Consider the following 23,072-nt stretch of genomic DNA (forward strand, 5'->3'; position numbering starts at 1 on the left):
TCTGCTTCTATCCTAAGTATCTGTATGAAACAATTAAAAATTTATAACTAGAGTTATTTTTAAAACCCATTCCATTAGATGAGCCTAATTAAAAGTTGCACAGATGTTCTCTGGACGGTGAAAATTTGTAGCTGAAATTAGAAGCACATCTAGTAAATTTGGAAGGAATGTTGGGTGCAGTTGCAAAAATAAGTGTGAGTAAATGGCATAGGATATTTAAGTAGAAAAGCTGGTTTTCAAACAAAGGCTTTTGTAGAATGCATTATTTACAGGACCTTACATTCAGTTTTGGTTTTCTAACTAATAAAAGGCCTAAAATAATTCAGTAGGACAAAAATAGAGAGCTGGTTGAGTTTGAGATTTGAAAATGTGGATTTGAAATAACAGCTCTTTTTGTCTTAAATTTAGAAGAAAATCTGAGAGAAAAGGCAATTTGGGCTTTTAACTTTAGAACATTCATTCTGTTCTGTGGATCTCATATCTCACCAGGATTCAGAGTTACGTGTGGGACTTGTTAAAACACACATTCCTGGCCCCCGCCCCATGTTTCTGGATCAGCTTTCTGGTGTTAGGCCTGAGAGTTTGCATGTTACAAGTTCCCAGGTGATGCTGATACTGATGGGCTGGTGACCACACTTTGAGAACCACTGAACTGGAGAAAACAAATTATGATAAAAAGCAGTCATACTCTTGTGAGGTTATTATAGACTAAACTCTGGTTTCTTTGATGTCTGCTACATAAATAATATCTGTTAACTCACTCCTAGTAAAACCATAATGATGACACAGAGAGAGATAATTTTGGATTGGCCAAAAAGTCCATTTAGTTTTTTCAGTAAAATAAAAGACACATTTATCATTTTCATCAATAACTTTATTGATTTGGGTATTTGGAGCATGTCAGCTATCACCCGGGTGGTATGAAGTCGATTGTTCTCAATTATGTCTTGATTTGCTCGCTATCAACTTGAACTGATCTAATCGACCATGGAGCATCGTCCTGGGAGAAATCTGCAGCACAAAAATTCACAAACCACTTTTAACACATTTGATCAGTCACAGTACCTTCTGCATATACTGCACAAATCTTTTTTTGTTATTTCAGTTGCAGTTTTACCTTTCTTGAAGTAAAAAAGCGTATGCCAAAAATGTTGTGTATTTTCTTCCATCTTCAGTATTAAAGTGGCTACACAAAAATACACCAATTTTGATGTTTTTTTAATGCACACTGACACAACCGCCATCACAATACCATCTAAAAATTGCTCTGAATGAAGTTAAAGAAAACTAAGCACACTGCCATAGCCGTCTTACAGAAAAAACAAATGAATTTTTTAGCCAACCCAATATTTGAAGTCGTTTCAGAATCATGGTAAGATTAAATTATATTAACTGTGGTTAAATTAAAGTATTCTTTCTTAGTTTAATGAACATTAGGAATCTATGTGTAGACTACATCAAGGTAACCCTAGTTACTCCACATCCTTGTCAACACTTGGTATAGGCAGTCTTTTTAATTTTAGCTATTCTAATAAATATGCAGTGGTGTCTTACAGTGTTTTAATTGCATTTCCTAATGACCAATAATCTTGAGTATCTTTTCATGTGTTTGACACGCACCGTTTGGGAGAAGTGTCTATCCAGATCTCGTTCCCCTTTGTTATTGGACTATTTTAAAAAATTTTTTACTGCATTTTGAGAGTTCTTTATATATATTCTTTATTAGGTGTATGATTTGTGAGTATTTTTACCCAATCTGTGCTTTTAACAAATTATTTTGAAGAGGCCAAAATATTGAGTTTTGATGTCATCCAATTTTTCAGTTTGTCATCTTCTGGATGTGGCTTTGGTCTTATATCTAAAAAGCCTTCGCTTAACATGAGCTCCTTATAATTTTCTCTAGAAACTTTATAATTTTAGGTTTTGCATTTATGTCTCTGATCCATTCTGACTAGATTTTTGTACATGGCTCAAGGCATGGCAGAGAAAAGTTTCTTTTTTCTTTTACATATGATAGCCAATTGTCCCAACACTGTTTATTGAAAAGACTATCTTTTCTACACTGAATTGCCTTTGCTTTTTTGTCAGATCAGTTGTCCATACATGTATGTTTGTATTTCCAGACTTTCTATTCCATTTTGTTGATATATTTGTCTATCTTCACCTTAATATCAAACTTCAGGATTCCTGAAATCAAGTAGTGTAGGTTGTCCAGCTTTTTCTTTTTTAAGGTTGTTTTGGCTGTTGTAGGTCCTTTGCATTTTCATATGAATTTTAGAATCAGTTTGTCAATTTCTACCAAAAAAAAAAAAACAATACCCCCCCAACAGTGAGATTTTGATTGACATCTATGCCCTAGAGCCTGGAAACTCCCTCAAGAAAGTAGGAGGGGCAGTTGAAGGTCTTACCTCGCATGTTTCCAGTCGCTCCCCTTCCCCTCCTATATGACGTCTAGTGCCTTGCAAACCATTATTTATTTCTATTTTTATTTTGAAATTTTTTAATTGCTTAAGGAAAGAGGATAAATTTGCTCCCTATTATTCTGTCATAGCCAAGTAAAAGCACTATGGGAGGCTTTTGATAAGCAAAAGAGTAATGTCAGACTTGTTCTTAAGAAAAAGAATTGATAACGACTTGGGAGAAGTGTTGGAGAAAAAAGGAATTGGGAAAGGAAATCAGTAAGGAAGCAAATCAATAATCTGAAGAAAAAACGATAAAGACTGACAATAGGTACCTCTACAGTTGGAAAGGAGATAGTAGTTGACTTGAGCAGGCCGATTGGCAGAACCTGGTGATGAGTTAGAGGTGGAGGACATGAAGAAGGAGGAGTCCAGGATGACTTTAAGGCTTCTTACATGCGGCTTGTTTCTGTTTGGTTGCAGAAACTTGGATCCCGTATGTGGGATGTGACTTATTGGAACTTCCCATTTCGTAAATATTACTGCAGTGTTACAGAACCAGTTACTCATGGAATATTAATAGTTCTTTATTTCTTACTTTGCAGCACATTATAATTGTCATGCAAAAACAGATACAATACTGGTGGGTGATAATTCCCATTACAGAAGCAATTTACCTCATCCAAGAAAGCGTTGCCTGAGCCATTTCTTGTAGATTTAAGTGTTTATGTATTATTATTTATGGATAAAGAGGCTTTTAAAGAAGGCAAAACAGAAACAGTATTGGGAGTCACTAGTCACTTTAATCATGTGAAATGTAAATAAAACACCTTTAAAATGATAAGTAATGAGGAAAAATAAGAATTATTTTATAAAAATTCTTAGATCTTTTCAGGAACTTGCACTATGTGGAGGTACAACTATCAGGAAATACGCTGTATCAGATGGGACAGTTATAATGTTTGTAGTAAATTATGATAAATTTATTTTCTGGAGCTGTCAGTGATCTAAGTTTTAACAGATTGATTAGCTGTCTCTTTCATGAATTCAAATTTATTTTACTTTAAAAGTAATAAGCATAGAATTTATCCTCCAATAGAAAGGAATATGAGATATAGTTCTCTCTCTCTCTTTTTTTTTTTTTTGACTGTGGCCCTGCCACTCTTTCCTTAAAGAAATCTTTCTCAAAACAAAATACTTTTCATTTAGACCAACATTTGAAAGTTAGGCAAATAACAGAGATTATAGTCCCTGTCATGATAGGTCTTAAAAGCTAATAATCTTAATTTTTTAATTTCTTCCTTTTAGAGAAAAAGGGAGAGAGAAAGAAAAAGACACATCAATGTGTTCTTCTACTTTTTAAACTTTATTGATTGGTTTATTCTTGTATGTGTCCTGACCGGGGATCAAATCCACAACCTTGGTGTATTTGGATGACACTCTAACCAAATGAGTGCCCGGCCAGGGCTAATAAGTTTATCAGATCTCTTCGAACTTATGTCTGTAGGTTCTGAGGATTTAATTTCTGTTTAATTAAAGTTTTCCTTTATTAGCTTTCATTTTTAAAAAGATTTTATTTATGTATTTTTAGAGAGAGGGGAAAGGAGTGAGAAACATCAATGTGGGAGAGATACATGGATCGGTTGCCTCTCACATGTCCCCAGCTGGGTACCTGGCCCTCAACCCAGGCATGTGCTCTGACTGGGAATTGAACCTGCGATGTTTTGATTCACAGGCATTCAATCCACTGAGCCACACCAGCCAGGGCTATTACCTTTCTGTTTCAAAGCAGGCTAGCTCCATTTATAATCTTTTTCCTGGTATACATTTATTTAAAGTGAGTACAGAGATATTTTGGTCTGAGATAGTTGCTAGTCATGTACATGTGAAAAATCATTCACCTTTTCTTGAGTAGCTGTCTCATTTATGGACTTACTCAGTATTTTTGTTCTTGATCATTTCAGTTTCTCTCCACCCTCCTCTTTTTTTTTTTTTTTTTTTTTGGTTAGGTTTTTTTTGTTTGTTTTTTGTTATAACTGCAGTGACTGCCCTTGTCTAATAGGGATGCTTTCTAATCTCACAGTCAGGGTCATATAACATGGGCATGGATGGTTCCCAAAGTGCGGTGAGTGTTGAAGTAGTTAGGAGACCAGGCTGTTTTATTTAGTGGAGCCTAATTTGAGTTTTCCCATGATAGCTCATTGACTCTCTGACCTTGGTTCAAAGTATCTAACCTTTCTGAGCCAGTTTTTTCTCTTCCATCAAAGGGGGATGATAATACTGTCTTTTTCACAGAGTTATTCTAAGAAGTAAATGAAATACATGTAAATTGCTTAGTGCAGTGTCCGGCACATAGTAAGTGCTCAATAAATGGTAGCTACTGTTTAACTTCCTGAAAGAAAACAAAGAGGGCAAGGCTATCAAACTTCTGGATTACAGGAAATAGGGGAAACTAGCAGATAAGTGGATGACATGCTGATACTCAGAAAGACTTTTAGCTCCTGAATGAAATGGAATGCCAGATTTCAGGGACCCAGAAATCTCACAGTCATATGTTACGAATTTTAGATGGAAAAACTCAGTGGTAATAATATTGGAAATGAGAGGTCTGGCTTATTAGCAATCTCTGTTGAGTTCTTTAATTCACAAAGGCAACCCATGATTTCAGTGGTATACATATAATAATCGTACTATCATAGTTTTCATCGGTTAACCCTGTGGCTGTAATTATTGTTTTTTATTCTGGAGTCCGTCTTGAAGGCAGGTCAGCCAATGAACTTGGTAATCATTGTCTATCCTGGAAAAGCAAAGACTCGCAGGGTAGATATTTAATGGCAACCTCCAGGCTCTTCTGTAGCTCTGGAGTTGAGGACCAGGGTTCAAGCACTACTTCTGATACTGAGGCATGACATCAGTGGAATCATTTAACCTTTCTGAGCTTCAGTTTTCTCAATCATATAAAACAGAGTAAAATCACTCTATATGCAGGTTTTGAGGTGTAAATAAGGTGATGTGTGTGAAAGAGCCATTCAGCTTTATTGCTGTCATTGCCTAGAATTATTCTAGGAAGGTGCTGAGTCAGCCCTCCCTTTGGAAGGAATCTAACAATTAGCTGTTCAGCAGTGGAACAGCTTTCCCATCACACCGAGAGTCAACAAAGGCCAGATAGTCTTTAGGACTTTTTAGAAATTTTTGCATGGAGTAGACATTTGTAAAAGCTTTTTGACAGAAGGTGCAGTGTTTACCTTGTTTATTACTCCCTGTAGGGCTCTGAATACAGTGATCTGTGCTTGGTAAACATTGGTTAAGTGAACGAATGGAAATTCCCCTTCTAACTGTCATACTCTATTCTTTGTTTAGCATCACTGCTTTGATGTTCTTAATATATTCACATTGTTCTTCCAGATGTATTTGTTTGCCTTTTATGTTTTATTTTAGAATGACACCAAACTTTCTATCCAGGTGCACTTACCGAAGACTAGGGCACATGATTTTCAACGTGGCGCACTCTGAGAATAGTTTGGCCATTTTATATTCCTTATTTCTGCTACTTCTATAAGTATTTTAATTTCTGTAGTCCTTTTTAAAAAAGATGCCTTATACATAGAATATCTCCAAGAGATTACATTCCCAAGAACCTCATAACAATGCTTGTCCCTGAGGAGAGAGTTTAGGGATTGGAGACACCACATTATTGAACGGTTTGGATTTTTCAGCCACATGCTTAACCAGTTTCTTAGCCAATTATTTGCTTTATTAATTTTTAAAAGTGGGTGAGATGACTCTCTGATTCAATACTTGCTTAAGTGAAATAGAAGATGTATATTGGGGAATATTGCCAAGTACACTTAGTTAAACAAGATAGGCTCCATTTTATTGAGTCTACTGCGTTTAAGACAGCATATTACTGATGTTTTCTTTTAATTTTCTTAATAATCCCATGAGGTTTAAGCCTCACTTCTTTTGATATTTGCTGTCACACATTTATGCTGGCACTTTGGTGTTGAACCAGAAGTCAAAGCCAGGTTCTGTTCCTTAAGCCTCCTCCTGGGCCTTTAAGCCTCATGCTATAGTCCTTAGGTGCAGCCAAGAACTTGAAGCCCGGAGAGAAATGCAGTTATGGAAATTGTGTTGTCTGGGAAATGCTGTCATGATATTTGCTTGCTGCATTGATTTCACTATTTCTTTTCAGACTACCAGGGACAAGAGAGGAAGAAATAGGTTAGAAGGGTATAGAAAAAAGATTTGCACAGACAAAAGACATCTGTGACTATGCTTTAAAATGATAGATGCCTGTAACCTAGGATTTGTATTGCTTTTTTTAAAAAAATTTATTTTTAGAGAGGGGAAGAGAGGAAGAAAGAGAGGGAGAAAAAACATCCATGAGTGAGAGATAACATTGATCTATTCCCTCTAGCATGCCCCCAACTGAGGGCCTAGCTCACAACCCAGGCATGTGCTCAGGTAGGGAATCGAACTGGCTACCTTTTGGTTCGCAGGCTGGTGCTCAATCCACTGAGCCACACCAGCCAGGGCTTGTATTGCTTTTGATGACTGGTAGACATTAAATTGTATCCAGAGATTGATTTCTGTGGTCTTACGAATTCAGCTCTTCATAGAATTTACCTGAAGCAACACTTAGAGTTACAACTTTACCATTGTAGTTTATAGAATATTAACTTCCCGCTCTAAGGAAATAATCTGTCTATGTAATGAAAGATGGTCTCCATACCCTGAGATAGAACTGTTTAAGTCAACCAGTCAGCCTCTCTTTTCCACTTTCTCTTTCTCTCTCCAGAAGAAGTTAATGATTAGGAGAATTCCTTTAGCTAGAGAAGCAGTTGTTCATTATTCCATGACTTTTGTGTGAAGCATATTTTATTTCAGGGTTGTAGTTCAGACACTATAACACATGCCTTCCACGCTAACTTTAAGGTACACATGAGGTCATTCCAAACTCCACCATTTATTAACTGTGTGACCTGGGGCAAATGATTTAACCTCTTTGAGCATCAGTTTTCTTATCTTGAAGTTATGTTTAATGATGCCTAATTCACATTGTTGTAACAAAGGCTGGGATGAGTAGTGTGTTGAAAGAGCCTGGCACATAGTCAGGGCTCAGCGAAGGTTTACTCTGTCTCCTCAGCTCGCGCCCAGTGTTTTTGTTTGACCACTCACACTCTAAGTCAGCCTCTGTGGAGAGACATGAGGGCATCTGTTTAGCCTCTACCCCCATCTGGTGAACATCTGGCACATACTTACTGATCCCACAAGACACAGTCCACATTTACCTTCCCCTGTAAACCTCTCCTGCCTTCTGTGGGCAGTGTTGGCCACTCCTTCTTGCTTCAAAGCATTTTTACCCTCTGCCTGTCATGTATTAAGTGCCAATATACATTTGCTAAGTAAATGAGTTTCTGGACTTCCTGTGTATTTGTTGGGGGGGGGGGGTTGCTTACAAAGCTCATTAAGCCTTGCAGTCTTGTGAGTTCCACCCAGTACTTTGGGCTCAAGTTAATAAAAATAGTGGAGTTAAGGAAGTGAAGTTCACTTGATACTTGTCAGTTCTAAGGACATTTGCAGACACGTTATCCACGCTGTAGCACTTTTAAGGACAGCTAATATTTTGTTAGCTCTTACTGTGGGCCAGGCCCTGTGCTTCTCATTTTACCTCCATTTTCTCATTTGGTCCTCCTATCTGTCTTCTAGCATAGAGCCTATTATTTCACCCATTATACAGGAGAGGAAACGGAGACCCTAGTAGTAAGGTGACTTTCCAAAGACTACATAGTTAGCAAGTAATATAGCCTGCATCTGAATGTCACCTGGCTCCAGAGCTGGCGCTTTGAGTTACTATAGTATATCACTTCCCTCTTCTGTATTATAATACGCAAATTGCATAGGTGCGTAAACATGATTATAAAGGTCAGTGTTTCTTGAAGATTTTCCCTGCGTTTGCTGTTTATAAAAGGACCTCTGGCTTTACTAGTTTGTGCCACACACTGTTAGGCTCTCCAGTATTATTTCCGGTGAAAAGCAGTTCCAAAGTGTGGATTCACTTTTAATGTTACCACACTCATATCTGTGCAGAGGAATAATTATGACTAAAGTACAGTGTAGTGAGAAGTAACCAAGTTTCTATTAAATATTGCTCAAGCACTAAGTGATTAAACTCGACTCCTGATGAATATATAATGATTGCTTAATAGTAGGTGGCCAGGAAAAACATACACAGCCCCTCGCAGAGGTAGGTGTGTGTGTAGATCTGTGTGGCTACAGAGAATTGGAGCTAGCTTTTCAGAGGAAGGGGTCCTTTGCAGGAGCAGGGAAAGGTGGTATGGTTTATGCTGCCATTTATTTGAGTTTATTCAAAAAGAAGAAATTTATTGCTAACAAAACATAGAAGAATCAAATTTTAACTTGACAAGATTAGGAAATACTTATTCTGTTTCAGAAAATAAAGTCTCCCTGATGTATCCCTTTCCACCCCCCACACATTCTCTAGGAAATTTATAGGCCTCCTTTCCTTCCGTTTTGCTTGCCAGAATGATACATACTTTATGGCACTGAATATTTATCAGGTCCTTCAGAGTGTATGATTCATGTTGAATTGGAGTCAGCAACCCCATGAGAACACTAAATGGCTGCTTTGTCTTAGTCTGGTATTTTTAGTAATAAAATGCACAGAGTTGAATTTAATCACTATATATTATCGGTATTGTTCCTGTTCCCATGTACTTGTACATGACTTTGTAGGACAGAGCAACACCTGGTTCTGCAACTTTTATTTGTTTGGGACAGATTTTCAGAAAATATCTTGGCCATGGGCAAAACTGTGCAGTTGAATGAGGGACAAAAGGTTGGAAAAGATAGGTAGGTGAAATTTGTCTTCAGGGTGTGCCTACCTGACACACGTACTCATGTGTCCGGGTTGTAAAGGTAAAGAAGGTTTATGGATTTACAAAGCATAAAGCCTTTGGTTCTATTCGGGAGATTAGGGAGGATTCTGGAAAGGGCTGAGATCATAGGGAACAGCAGAGCAAAGCAAAAAGACATCTGGCAGTATAGAGAGGTGGCATAGAAACGTATATGGACAGGCTAGCAGGGAGAGGAAGAAAAGTGTCATTTTCCTGTCAATTTCACTGAAGGCCCTTCAGCCTGGGGATGATAGCGAAGTTACTTGGCTCTGGGGCCTGTTTCCACTGTGCGTCTCAAGCCCCGGAGCTGGGCCTTGCGCGAGTGTCTTTTTCTGTAGTGCTGCCTGGGGCTGCGGCTGTGGGACAGCTGTGGCCAGGGAGGGGCCTTACTTGGAATAGTTGATTATGAAGCTGCATCACTTCCCTTCTGTCCTTGCTGACCTGGTCACCGGTCTGGAACTCGAGCTTGATTGTTCTGCTGACCAGGCCCCCCTGAACTCGGGGTAGCCAAAATACAGGTTGTTCTCCTCATTTTTAACCTGTGGCTTAGAAAAGGCCATTATATTGAACAAATAAATGTGAATAGACCCTCGACAACCTTGGGACTCAGCCTGGATAAATGCTGCATGTGTTCGTGACCTGCTCGGTAAGGATCACCGTATCACTGCAGTCTTCCTGCCTCCATCTTCCAGGCAGAGGGCCTGAGATTGGTCTTACTTGAGGCCACAGCTGTAGAAATAGCTAGTTTGCCCCCTCCATCCCTTTCCTTTCACAGACCTCTCTTTCCCTCATCTTGCCTCGGTCTTCCATGTTCAAGACATCCAGCAACATGACCACTTTGCTTTTGTGCTCGTTCCTTGCCTGAGCTATCATCGTGCTCTCACTGAATTCTCAAGAATTTTGTTTTCAGTTGGATTTGATTGCAATATTGAATCACCCGTTTCTGCTTTATGTTCTACTGATCATGTAATTTGAATGCCTTTTCAACACTTCAAAAAGAGAGAGTTAGTAATGGTTACAATGTTGCTGTTAGTGCATTTTGACATTGAGTAACAGATGACGTGTCTAATGAATAGCGTGGCTGCTTAGATTGCATAATTATAGGTTTGTTTGACTTTAGGAAAATTATATGCAGGCCGACTTCATCCACTCAGATACTTTTTATAGTATATAACTGCCAAAGTGCTTCAGTCTAAGAGGAAGCCTTCCTTCAGTGGTTATTATTATTTTTCTAGGATTTGCCACCGAACATGAGGAAAAAAAAAAAGAAACAGAAACCATCTTGTAAGAATGGGTTTAATGCTGTGGCCTTTCCTGGTCTAAGGAACACTTTTAAACTTCTTTGCATACTTCCAGCAGTTCGTAGCACTTGAGATCACTGGGTACAGACAGCAGATTTGTAGGAGGGCAGCCCTATTACTATCATATTAACTGAAATATTTGCAATTTTATAACGTAAATCAAGGTTTCGGTGCCCTCTGGATTTGATTTGCTGGGGCAGGGGAAGAGATTTCAGCTAGTTACTGTGCTAACTTCTTAACCATTTCGTAAGTAGAGCACTTGATGTGTTACGCAGGTCTCGCACACTCTGAGCTCTCTCTATGATGAGCCTTGCCCATGTATTTATTGGCTTGTAAATGAACGTTCAAGTATATCACTTAGGTTCGTATGGTTAACCCAACAGGGGTTGGCTGTGATAAATGCACGCTCATAGAAAGGCGCATCCAAGAAATAGAAAAATCCTTGGACTCTCCAGAGCCTGCTTGGCTGAAGAGGGCAGCCCAAGGCTTGAAAAACAGAAACGGCTTTGGCATGGACGCTCCCCGTCCTCTCAGACATCGCCCTCTATGGCTGCCCCCTCCGTCTCTGTTGCTGCCATCTCTTGGCCTCGTAGAGATTTGGCTTCTCGGCAGGCGGAGTTGGCTTAGTTCCTCTCCTCACATCCAGGGGGTGACTTGGTAGCACCTCTAGTTAGCCTTGCTGATGTGGAAGGTCACTCCCTTCACCAGTGCTAAAACGTAGTACAGCTAAATATATATGCACCTTTATGTTCATTGCAGTGTTATTTATAGTCACGGAGGTTTGGAAGCAGCCCAAGTGTCCACCAGTAGATGAGTGGATAAAAAGCTGTGGTACATTTATGCAATGGAACACTGCTTGGTTCTATGGAAATCTTAGGAAATCTTACCCTTTGTGACAACATGGACGGACCTGGAGAGTATTATGCGAAGTGGAACAAGCCAGTCAGAGAAAGACAAATGCCATAGGATTTCCAGGTGACTAGCGGACAGCTGTCAGAGGGGAGAGGTATTACGGGGCTGGGTGGAAAAGGCGAAGGCATTAAGCAAAAACAAAATGAAACGCATAGACACGGGGGACAGCTTGGTGATTGCCAGAAGGCAGGGGCGGTGCAGGGAGGTAGAAGAGGGTAAAGGGGGCATAAATGACTTGGGGTTGTGAACACACAATACGGTGTGCAGAGGATGTGTTACATAATTGCCCACATGAAAGCAACACAATTTTATAACCAGTGTCACTCCAGTAAATTCAGTTAAAAATAAAACCAAAATTTAACACAGGTATCTCTTGAGTAACATGGGTGTTAGGGTTGCTGACCTCCACGCAGCTGAAAATCCATGCATTACTTTTTACTCCCCAGAGCTTAACTGGTGTTAGCCTATGAAGCCTTACCAATAACATAAGTAGCCATTTAACACGTATTTTGTATGTTAAATGTATTATATACTGTATTCTTACAATAAAGTGAGCTAAAGAAAAGAACATGTTATTAAGAAAACCATAAGGAAGAGCAAATACATTTGCAGTAATCATTTTAAAAAATCTGTGTGTACGTAGACATGCCCTGTTGGGAACTGTCCCACCTGGTTTCAGGGACTGTAGCCTCGCCGACAGTCAGGAGGGCCCCAAGGCTGGAGCTGAGCAAGGAGGCCTTGGGAAAATAGGCCACGGAGGAGACAAAACCTGTCACCTGGCAGTGGCGCAGCCCCTGCCTCCCTCACATCACCCCGCTTGGTCCCAGAGGATGGCTGATTAGTCAATGACAGTTAAGACCCTTCAATGGCAGGGACAACCTAAGACAGACACAGTCATATAGGGGCCATTGGGGAAGGACTTGGGGGACACAGAGAAGGGGAAAAAGACCCTCACCTCTTGGCTTTGTCATGGCCAGAGTCCTCATTCTGTCTGAAAGAAGCCTCCTTATCTGTTGGCTGCTCTGTCATCCCGCCCCCCCCCCCCCCCACTCAGGCTTGAAACAGTGCTAGAGGCAGGTACCATCCTAAACTGGATCAGGCGGTTCCCAGGGGCAGTTAGTCCTGGAAAAAGAATGCATTGAATCCTATGAAACCTGCTGTGCTAAGAATGCTGAGTTAATGAGTACTGGTGTTTGGGGTCTGAACATAGGATGAGATTATTTTCCCAGGTTTCAGGGCCGAAAGGGCGAATGGGCGTCACTCTATCTACCAGACCCTGACTCAGATAGACTCTGGTAATCCCTTTACTGTTATCTTTAAATCATATCTCCTTCCTTTAATCATTACTGTTTAACATTAATTGATGAGCTTTACACACATTCTGTGTATCCCTATATCAGCTCAACTCAGTAAAAGCCGCTTCAAGAGAAGGGCTCTGGACATTTTCCGCTAGAGGGACTCGCCGCCCCCTTCTCCTGACGGGCATAGTGTCTGGTACTGTTGGTTTCTTCATCTGCGGCCACCAGGGAGACTCTGTGGGATGGGGTACCCCCCTCAGTGCACTATGTTGTTCAAGGGTCAGCTGTAATCTTCTAAAAGGGAAAATTATGGTGTTTTTTATTTTTTTAAATTTTTTTTATGAGTTTCCTCTACTTGAGGGATTTGGAAAAGGTTTTCCAGGATCAGGTCTGATAGCATTTGAGGGGCATTACCTCGTGTCCTACCTGGAAGGGATCCCCAGGGAGCTAAAGTGAAGCTCATGGCCATGACTTCCTCCCCGCTGAGGGTTTGTGTCCCTGGATATTCAGGAGGAGGTAGTAGTGCTGGTCCTTGGGTTTAGGCCCCTCTTAGCCTCGGCAGCCAGGTGTGCAGATTTTGCCATAAGGAAGCCTGAGTGGGAGACCTGCTGTGTCCTGCACAGGCTACTTCAACTGCTCAGTGTTTTGGTTTCTCATCCATAAAGGGGAGATAAAACGACGTATCTTTTAATGTTGCCGTGAGGTTTAATGTAAAGATGGTGTGTTCCGTACAGTCTTGGCACGTAATAAAATGTTCAGTAATTGTTAGCTGTTGCTACTATTATTATTGTATATATTTTTGTCATCACTGTTATTACTTTCCATGCTTTATTGCCTGCCCACTTTTCTCTAATGCTAGGTTTGCAGAGGTGTGGTACAGAAATACTTTCCTCTCTGGGGCTGCCATTCTGTGAATTTTAACATCTTTTGTGTGATTCCCCCCCCCCACCCCCCCGCTCTCCCTCCCTGCCCCTCATCACCTTACTGTGCTGGCCTCTTTCCTAAGGAAAAAAATCACAGTGAAAATATAAGAGGCAAATGCATTTGTATCATATCTTCTCTATATTTTAATTCAATCGACTACCTGAGGCAGGACAGTTTATAGTTGGTGAAAGTTTAATTTTGAACTTTATTAAATAATGGCCATATAAGAAATATTGAAGAAAGAGTTGCTTGCGATTCTTTGTTGGATCCCAAGAACACTGAGGCATCATTCTTGTCCATAATGGATTAAAATCTGTTTGGAGAAATGAGATGAATGCATATAAAAAGACAAGATTGTTTATGGCACCTGAGGGATGTGCGCTGTAAAGACTGGTCGGTGTGGATTTTTAGGAAGGGCTTTCCCTGCAAGAGTGGGGGATTTTTGAGAGGGGGGCTGTAGGCTGTGGAATAGGGGGGCCAGGGGCCCTGTGGCTGGCCAGGCCCTCCACACCCACCCCAGCGCCTTTGTGGTCAACAGCGAGCTCCCTGTTTACTTGTTTAATCCTTTTGCCCTCCTGAATTCTTGAATTCTTTAGGCATTTGTTTGGCCTGTTGACCTTTTTTATGCAGCACTATGCTCTTCTTCTTCTTTTTTTTTTTTTTTAATTTATTTTTTCAAATACATTTGTCTCTGCCTACCCCCCACCACTTTCCCTTGCTGCTCTTCTTTTCCTACCTTAATTCTTTAGTAGAAAAAGACACAGATTCTCTTTGTCTTCCCTAGCCTAGTGTTTCCGAAACATGAACCCAAATAACATTATACGAAAGAGGTTATTTTCGTAGTAATAAGGAAAGTAAGGGTAATAAGAATAAAAGGAATCACAAAAATAATCCTAAACTAGCAGAGGTGGGTTGCAACTTGGAACAGACGCTCTCCTGGCCTCTCTTCTGGGGACTGTTATGGAGTCTCTGCTGGTTCTCGCCCGCAGTGTCCGGTCCCTGCAGCAGACCCAGACACTGCCTTTAGCCTGACGTTATCTGACGGAGCATCACTTCCAGGTGCAGTGTCATCCTGTTATTTTTAGGACTGACTTCCTGGTCCCTCCTGGTGCTGTCCCTTTGCTGCCTCAGGCCGCACCGTTCAGTATTGGGGTGGGTTCTCCAGCCTGCCCAGGCACCGGGGCCGCCCGCGCTGTGAGCCACGGTTGCCTCCAAGGCTGCCCCTTAGGCTCCTGCTGTCAAACACTGACTCAGCCATTGCTTACTTTCTCCTTTATAGGGAAGCTCTCCTTGGCCTTGGTTTTGAAATTGCTGTCTGACCCCGATCATGAGAACTGTCATCGTATTTCTTTTATTTTGCAGAACTTTTCATAGCCTTTTTCTTGGCAAAGGCACAATTCTAAGGGCTTTCAAAAATTAAACTGTGTGATCCCAGTGGGAGGTTGTCCATAGTAAATCAAAGTCTAGGTGTTAAAAGCCAAGAGGTATTCTCCCAGAAGCAGGTTAACTCAGATATTTTATGGAATGTGTTTGTAATTAACTATTGTAAAATTAAAGACTAATTTTAAAGCCTAGGAAAATCATTTTAAAAAGCCAAATGTAACTGGATTTTACATTATTTCATGACTTTGGATGATCTGTCATGTTGTTCTTCCGAGTACACAAGAAATACCGACGTTTGAATGAGGAGCCTTTGAATATCTGCATTTCCAAATGCGATAGAAGTCAGTTTTATTTTCCTTTCATTCAGTTTTTCTTAATGTTAAAATTTTTATTATCCTGTGTTCTCTCTTTTTTCCTTTGTGTTTAGAGCTTAAGAAAAACAATTTAAAAAAAACACTTCTAGGAAACTTAATCTCACTTTTCCAATCTCCTTTTCCCTGAGAGTCTTTTAATTTTTTAAACATAGTAAGCATAGTAGTTTCATATTCTGACTGATAATCCCAACATCTGAAACATTGTGGACCTGTTTCTGCTGATTCTTCCTCTTGGTGGCTTGTTTTCCTGTGTTTTTTAGGGTAAGGTCCCGGTGCGTGTCCCCCCCCCCCCCCCCCCGCCCCCAGTGTTCTCCCTGGCCCCACCCCTTAATATGCTCATTGTCCTTAACAATTATTTGTTGGGATTCTTGAGGCTAGGATGAAAGTGTCTCCTCCAGAGGGGGGTACCTGTTGGCACTTCGACTTTGAGGACCCTCCCACCCCCCCCCCCCCCCCCCCGCCTCCACCCCACAGAGATCGGGAGTTATTAGGTTCCCAGGACCGCTCAGGTGAGGGGAACCAGGCTGCAAATCCAGGAGGGCTGGCTTGTGGCCATGGTTTTCCAGAAACAGGTTGTTTTCTCTCCCTCTTCCCTCTGTTCTGCTCAGTGGCCAAGGCCAACCCCCCCGCAGCCTGGAAACAGGGTGGGATTACTTCTAGTTCATCCTGTTTCTGAGGAAGGGAACCTCACTGGCCACGAGATTCTGTTTGGTGCTTTGCTTTTCTTTTACATCTTTTTTCCTAGATTTTGCATTGGTTGTTTTTTACCGTATCATGACTCTTTTGTTTTTTAAGATTTCTTTTTTTTTCAGTTGTCTTCCGTAGGAGGATTGGTTCTCATAACCCAACCTAGTGTCAGTAGAAGTGGAAATCTTCCTTATTTGGCCTTTGACAGTCCAGTGAGGTTCCCGTGCTGGTGGATGACTGGGGTGCTTTAGGGGATGAGGGAACTGAGGCAGGGAGAAGAGTAGTGATTGATTAATGATCAAACAGGTACGTGGCAGAGACAGGAACTCCTGAATTTGAGTCCAGCTTTCTGCTGTTGAGGCTTTTTCAGCAAGTGTGTTCTTAGCATTTTGAATGAAACATGTATATGTTGAGGTAATTTTAAAAAACATGCAATGCCTTTAAAAATCATTTAGAGCATGGACTGATAGACATTGTATTGGTACAACTTTTTCCAGCTATGGCATTTTAAATAGAAAATAACAATTGCTTTTTTCTTTCTTTCAGCTGAAGTGAGTAGTGAATACAGTATGGATAAGGCGATGGTTGAATTTGTTATGATGGATCGGGAACTAAACCATTATGTAAAGGCTGTTCAGTCTACAATAAATCATGTAAGTTTATACCACTCCTCTGGTTGTGTTTGGTTACAACTCTGTGACCTAGAAATAAAAACACAAAATCAAAATTCTTCTCTAATATTTCCTTATTTTTACCGTAGTAGCCATTAATTCCTTCTTAATCAGGAAGTTCATAGAATAGGAATCTTAAATACTTTCCCAGGGAGGCCACCTAAGTATAGTTAGGACATTACATCTATCCCTGCATCTTTTGGTCTCAAACTTTTTAGCCTAAGCCTCCTTAGGATATGAGAAGACTTTTCTAAAAATTCCATGGAACTCGTTTTTCTTTTTCTCTTTACTTAAGCACACAATGTAGACCAGGTTTAGTCACTCATTCTCCAGCTTTAACTAATAAGCAGCTCTTGCAGAATTCATAGAATCAGATAATATGGAAAAGTTTCAGAGCAAGTTTAAAAATAAAGAAGCTTGGCATTTTGGTTCTTCCAGAAGCCAGACTTATCTCTGACTGCAGCTGCCACCAGGACGGCAGAGAGGTAGTGAAGGTGGGGACACAGCAACCTCCTTTTCAGCAGCACCAGGCTGAGTAAGAAGTGAGCAATACAGTTGCAGTGGTGTTTCTGAGAAGCCCTTTGTCCTCTGAGCAGTGGAAACTCCCCTTTGAACTTATTTCATATACCTGTGTAATCAGATGTCTTGTAGTTCTGGTTTCATTATTTGCCTTTTCTACTTATATCTGTGGGAAAATTCCAAAAATCAGATATTTTATGAGATTGGCTAATATTCAGTGGAAGATAAATTTGTAAATATGATATAATCCTTAAGTCATGCTTAAGTGAGCGTTACCTAGTTCTATAAAGTTATAAAAGCTTTTTAAAAAATTCTGGTTTAAATTTTTCTTTTCAGTTTTTTGTTGTTGTTGTTGTATTTGATTAGTGTTTATTAAGTGTATTGTTTGTGATTAACTTAAGAATATCTGTTGCTATCCAAGTAAGAAACTCAGAAAGTCTGGCTTCTAAAGTCTGATGTTGCTAAGGCATTGTGGCTGTCAGTCCTGGTACTGTGAATCTTTCTTCCGTAGGAAAATATGAAAATGACATCACGTCGGGGCATGTGAAACTGGATAACAAAGCACTTAGATCAGAGGTTTTCAATTCCAGCTGACTTCTAGAACCAGCCAGTCTCTACGCTAAAGAGAATCTGATTTCATTGGTTTGGAGCAGGATTGGGGGAACCTATATTTTTCATAACTCATTCGAATATGTATCCAGGGTCGAAAACCACTACCTTAAAAGAGCAAGGCTGACTATAGAATAAAGTGCATTTGCTACCAAAGATCAGAGTTAGCCCTATTATACAGATCAATCCTGCTTTGACTCTTATATTCTATGGAGGTTATTTGATAGGCCTGTCTATTTTTAACTTTGAAGTTGTGCAAATGGGAGCATAGTGTACATTATAGATAAGAAAACCAGATTTGGGAAGTTAAAGAACTTAATGTGGATTTTTTTTCCCCTATTAAACTCTAGGATTCACAGATACTTAAGGTATTTTTAAATGAAGAAATGAACTCTTTTCCCTTCAAGAAACTGAGCCACTCATTTAAAAAAAAGCCCCTCCCCTCAAACGGCTGGTAGTTAACAGCATTTCTTTCACCTTGAGGCCTCTTCCCATTACTCCCACCCTACTAAACAGGAAAGACTATGCTTGAGTTTGTGGTAGATTGCAGAGCAACTGGATTTAGTGATTCTTGTGCTTTTGAGGAAGGTCCCTGGTCTTTTGTAAGAAAAGAAAACATATTTATTGTTCTTTTCTGATGCAAAGTTGTGCTCTTTATGTAAGCTTGACACAAGACCAAGAATAGTAAACCATAATTTTAGAAGATTTCTAAGGCCTGAAACCATATGGGGACATGAGCAGTATTTCAGGAAATATTTTATACCTCCTAATGTACTATGTAGTCTTTACATACTTGAAGTTATGGACATTGCCATCTTGTTGCTTGTTTTGGTGAGGGATAAGAAATGAGCAGTAGCTTGAGAGGGGCCAGAATGGTATAGCTCTTTAGAAATAGCAATGATCTCGGGATCAGAAACCCTTCCAGCCTTAGTTCTTCCAATTGCTAAGTTATGATCCTGAGTCAGGGAACGAAACCTTTCGGAACTTCTTTTTCTTCATCTATAAAATCCTTGGCCTGCCTGTTTCACAAGATGATTATGTGAGTCAGATTAAAATAGTGTGTGTGTGTGTTTCAAACACTTTGACATTCATAAAATTGGATAGAGATATTAAGACATTATGTTATTGTAAACCCAGATTTCGAAGCACATTGCTTAGGAAAATGGAGCAAAGTCTTTCTCAAAAACAAGTACTTTGCTCACTTCATTTCAGGGCTTTGAAATAGAACTTTAATTGGCTTTGACCTGGCTAGTCTAAAATTTAGGAATCATAGGATTAGGTATGAGCTTGTTCAGTTACAGTGTGAGGTGTTCCTGACCTCTAAAACAAAGAAGTTGTTTAAGTCAGATCACTAAGAAAGAACACAGATTGTAGCAACCTGGCTGAGTCCCCGTTCAACTTCTGCTGTCACAGACTTGTAAGAGCTGCTCTCCCATTGCTGTGTCATATGCCCCGGTTCTGATCCTTCCTGTAGTCGCTCTGTTTATGAATTTTCATATAGTCACAGCATGTTAAAAATTAAACATCAGAGGGCTTTAGAGCCTGTTATTTAAATAAGTCTCTCCCCCCCTGCTCTCACCTGCACAGAATCCTGGAGGTTGTGTACCCCTGAAAAGGTTTGAGCAGTTTATTTTGGAACCTGAGAAGTGTAGGTCAGTTTACCAACAGTCCCAGGGAAACCCCTTTCAGCAGAAGCTCTCACATTGCCTTTCTGTGTCCTTTGAGAAACTGAGAGCTGCTGTATATTCTCCAAAGCCCAAAGATCTTATTTGGAATCAGTATTTATTTCAGTTCTCTGAAAATTTAAGAAAAAAGAACCGTGTCCCAGGTAGTTTGTAAGGCAGTACTATAGAGTAGCACTTAAAACAACAACAGCAACAACAAAGAAACAGATAGTCTGTAAGTCATTTATAAAAACTTTCAGGATAAATAGGTTTTATACTTGGCACAACTCTTCAAAACATTCATTTCGAACTGCAAAGAGGTCTGTATGAATTCATTGGAGACTTTGAGTCATGAGACCACACAAGTGATGGAAGTGTTTGAAGGCTGTAAAATGGCACATAGATGAACTATGGTGCAGCTACTTCCTTTCTCTCTGTCACTGCGGGGAAAAGCTTTGCTCAGTTTCATGTTGAGAGGGGACTGAAGTTCTGAACATCACACTTAATGAGTTAATGCTCCCCTACTTGATTTCTAAACTTTTATTTCTTGAGTATATTGAATGGACACCATTGGTTGGGCTCTTTGTTCTCAAACGTTCATTGACTGAATATTTACTTAACGTCTCTGTGTGCCAGATGCTTTTAGGTGCAAGACACAGGGGGTCAGTCAGTCAGACCCATGTGACCCCCACCCTCAGGACGTCCGCAGTCTGGAGACGGGGACACGCATTTAGCACAGAGCCATATACACGCTACTTAAATTGTGGTGTGTTCTCAAAGGGAAAGCACAACGTTCAAGGAGAGCAATAACTCAGGGGGTATAATATTCTCGGGGAGTTGGGGACTTCTTCCTGAGGAAGTGATATTTAATAAGGTCAAAGCCAGATAAGCCTCAGCATGGGAATGGTGACGTAGAACTTCTCTGTTTATGTGCCTTGTGCATGAAATGGAAGGTCTGTCTTCCGATCGCCTGAGTGTCAACGTTTGAGAGTACCTTGATCAATCCAAAGATTTAGTCTGAGAAAATTAGGCCAGAGAAAGCCTACCTTTATGTATAGAAAGTTTCAAGTATAAAGAGTAGTTGAATAACCTCCCTGAGCTTGGTCAGCGACCGTTCGTTCACAGATACGAGTGCTGCCGTGTACCGGGAGCTGTGCCTGGTTGTGCAAATCAGGGCGGTAGCCGATTGAAGAATCACGTCATTGCTGACCTTCTGCTTCTCAAACCACTGGCCCAGTCACTGCACTTCACTAATCCTCTCAAAATGAGGCTATTTACCCTGTAGTGAATAGAAGGGGTAGTACTGTGGGATTCTGATTCTGTGATTCTTTAATTTTGAAAGACTAAGCCTGTAGTCCCATCCTGCGGGCTTCAGATTCCAGGGGCTGGAAACAGTTTAATTCAAGGGATCCGCAAATCCATTTTCAGGTGTGCATTTTTTCAAAAAGATGGTAAGGAGTCCCGCTGCTGCCATCAGGATGGTCCTCGCAAATTTATATGACCTTGATTCTCCTTGAAAAAGGACAGTGCCGTAAAGCTCAGGGATGAACGGCCTGGCAGGCTCAGGCTATTGCACACGTCGTTAGCAGTCAGTGATGAAACGCATATCCTCTCTGCTTTCTGATGGGCAGTCTGGTGCTAGAATTTAGCAAAAGTAACTAAAGCTTGAGATTCACAATATGCTTTGTAGTTTATTATTTTTTTGTCATGATACTGTGCTTAATTGTGTAATTTTACTTTAACAAACTTTAAATATCAAAAGAATTGTCCGATTTTACCCCTACGTGTTCTTTTAGTGTGTGCTCTTTCAGCATATTAATGTATTGGGAAATCCAGAGCATTTGTATTTTCTTCACTTTCTCACTTTCTTTGGTGCTGCGTGTTGCTTATAGATTACATAAGATTTGAAAGCATTGAAATTGGATAGTTGCCACATATTTGTTTTTATTTTGTTCTGAAGTCAGTATTTTATAACAATTCCCACCAAAAGCCTGGGGAAGGAGAGTATTTTTCTTCTTAACCTAACAGGAGCAATTAAGGGCTAAAGTAGTCTGCTTGTGGTGTTTCTTACAAATGTGTTCATGGGTATGCCCCTTGTGCTGTGTGGTTTTTACTTGATAAGTTAACCTGAACATTGAATCTGGCTGAAAGGTAGAAGAGTGGAAATATACCCCGTGTAAGCTGTTGAAACCAGCACAATCTTAGATACAATAAGAGAACAAGGTGTGGGTCAAAGGTAGAGCTTACCTCAGTCTTGTCATTATACAACTAGTTGAGAATGCTTTTGACATGTTACTTCCCTGTGCCTCCTCACCCTTCACCCTCCATCAGTTGGTAAGCTTTGATTTCTGTAAATCTTACTTTAAAGTTACCTTAACATCCACTACTTTAACATTAACTCTTAAGGAGTATCTTGCAAGTTAGGAGTTACCATTTTAATTAAACCAGATTTGGGGAGCATTTCTCACTTAGGAGGCAGGTATTGGGCTGGACAAAAATTTCTTTTGTTCCCCCCCCCCCCTTGTAAGATGGCTCTAATAGCAAAACAATCTTATTAGATTGTATTGTGACAGCTGTCATATCACCATGCATTTAAAAAATTTTTTAAAAAATCTTTTCTAAGTTGATGAATTTTTGTGTAGCCATTTAAATATTGAAGATGAAAGAAAATATGCAACATTTTTGGCATAGTCATTATTATTTCAAGAAAGGTAAAAATGCAACTGAAACGCAAAAAACAATGGTTTGCGCAGTGTAACGGAGAAGGTGCTGTGCCTTATGGAACATGTCAAAAGTGGTTTGCAAAGTTTCATACCGGAGCTTTCTCTCTGGACAACGATACACAGTCAGATGGACCAATTGAAGTTGATAGTGATCAAATCAATACATTAATTAAGAATAACCAACGTTACACCACATGGAAGATAATCGACATGCTCAAAATACCTAAATCAGTAGTTATTGGTGAAAATGAAAAACGTGTCCTTTATTTTACAGAAAAAACCATACAGACTTTTTGGCCAACCCAGTAATTTATAGTATCTGAAGAAACTTTCAGGCCAGACGATATAATTTATTGGATATGATCATCTACTGACTAAATGTGAAATGCACCCACACTGTGAATCATTGACCAAGGAGGAAGGAGAAGCAACTAGGCGGTTGTAAAATTTGAGGACAGAAGATACCCGAGCATCAGAGAAATTACTGTTGTCAGCAGAACAGCAAGAAGGTGCAAATGGCAGTGGAATTAGTGACAACCTCTTGGAGCCAGATTGGAAAGTACTGGAGAATACCCTCTCCTCCACTCTCTGCCGCCCACACTTGACACCCCACAGTGGCGTGTGTGTCTCTTAATGCCTTCCTTGTCGAAAATTTCCAAGTGGCCTATATATGAGCCTTTTCATGTGTAGG

At 40.2% G+C, this 23,072-nt stretch overlaps 1 protein-coding gene across 2 annotated transcripts in view; it reads left to right on the forward strand.

The window, feature by feature from the left end:
- NSMCE2 (NSE2 (MMS21) homolog, SMC5-SMC6 complex SUMO ligase) overlaps window positions 1-23,072 on the forward strand; it is a 207,210-nt gene that overhangs the window by 29,216 nt on the left and 154,922 nt on the right. For both annotated transcript variants that reach the window (XM_054590481.1, XM_054590482.1), the window contains exon 3: window positions 16,742-16,848. In XM_054590481.1, the coding sequence (XP_054446456.1) occupies window positions 16,742-16,848 (107 nt within the window). The remainder of the gene's footprint in view (window positions 1-16,741; window positions 16,849-23,072) is intronic.

This window comes from Pteronotus mesoamericanus, unplaced genomic scaffold (genome assembly GCF_021234165.1).
Source record: "Pteronotus mesoamericanus isolate MK-2021 breed Mesoamerican mustached bat unplaced genomic scaffold, CSHL_Meso_final scaffold_174, whole genome shotgun sequence".
NCBI classification, from domain to species: domain Eukaryota; kingdom Metazoa; phylum Chordata; class Mammalia; order Chiroptera; family Mormoopidae; genus Pteronotus; species Pteronotus mesoamericanus.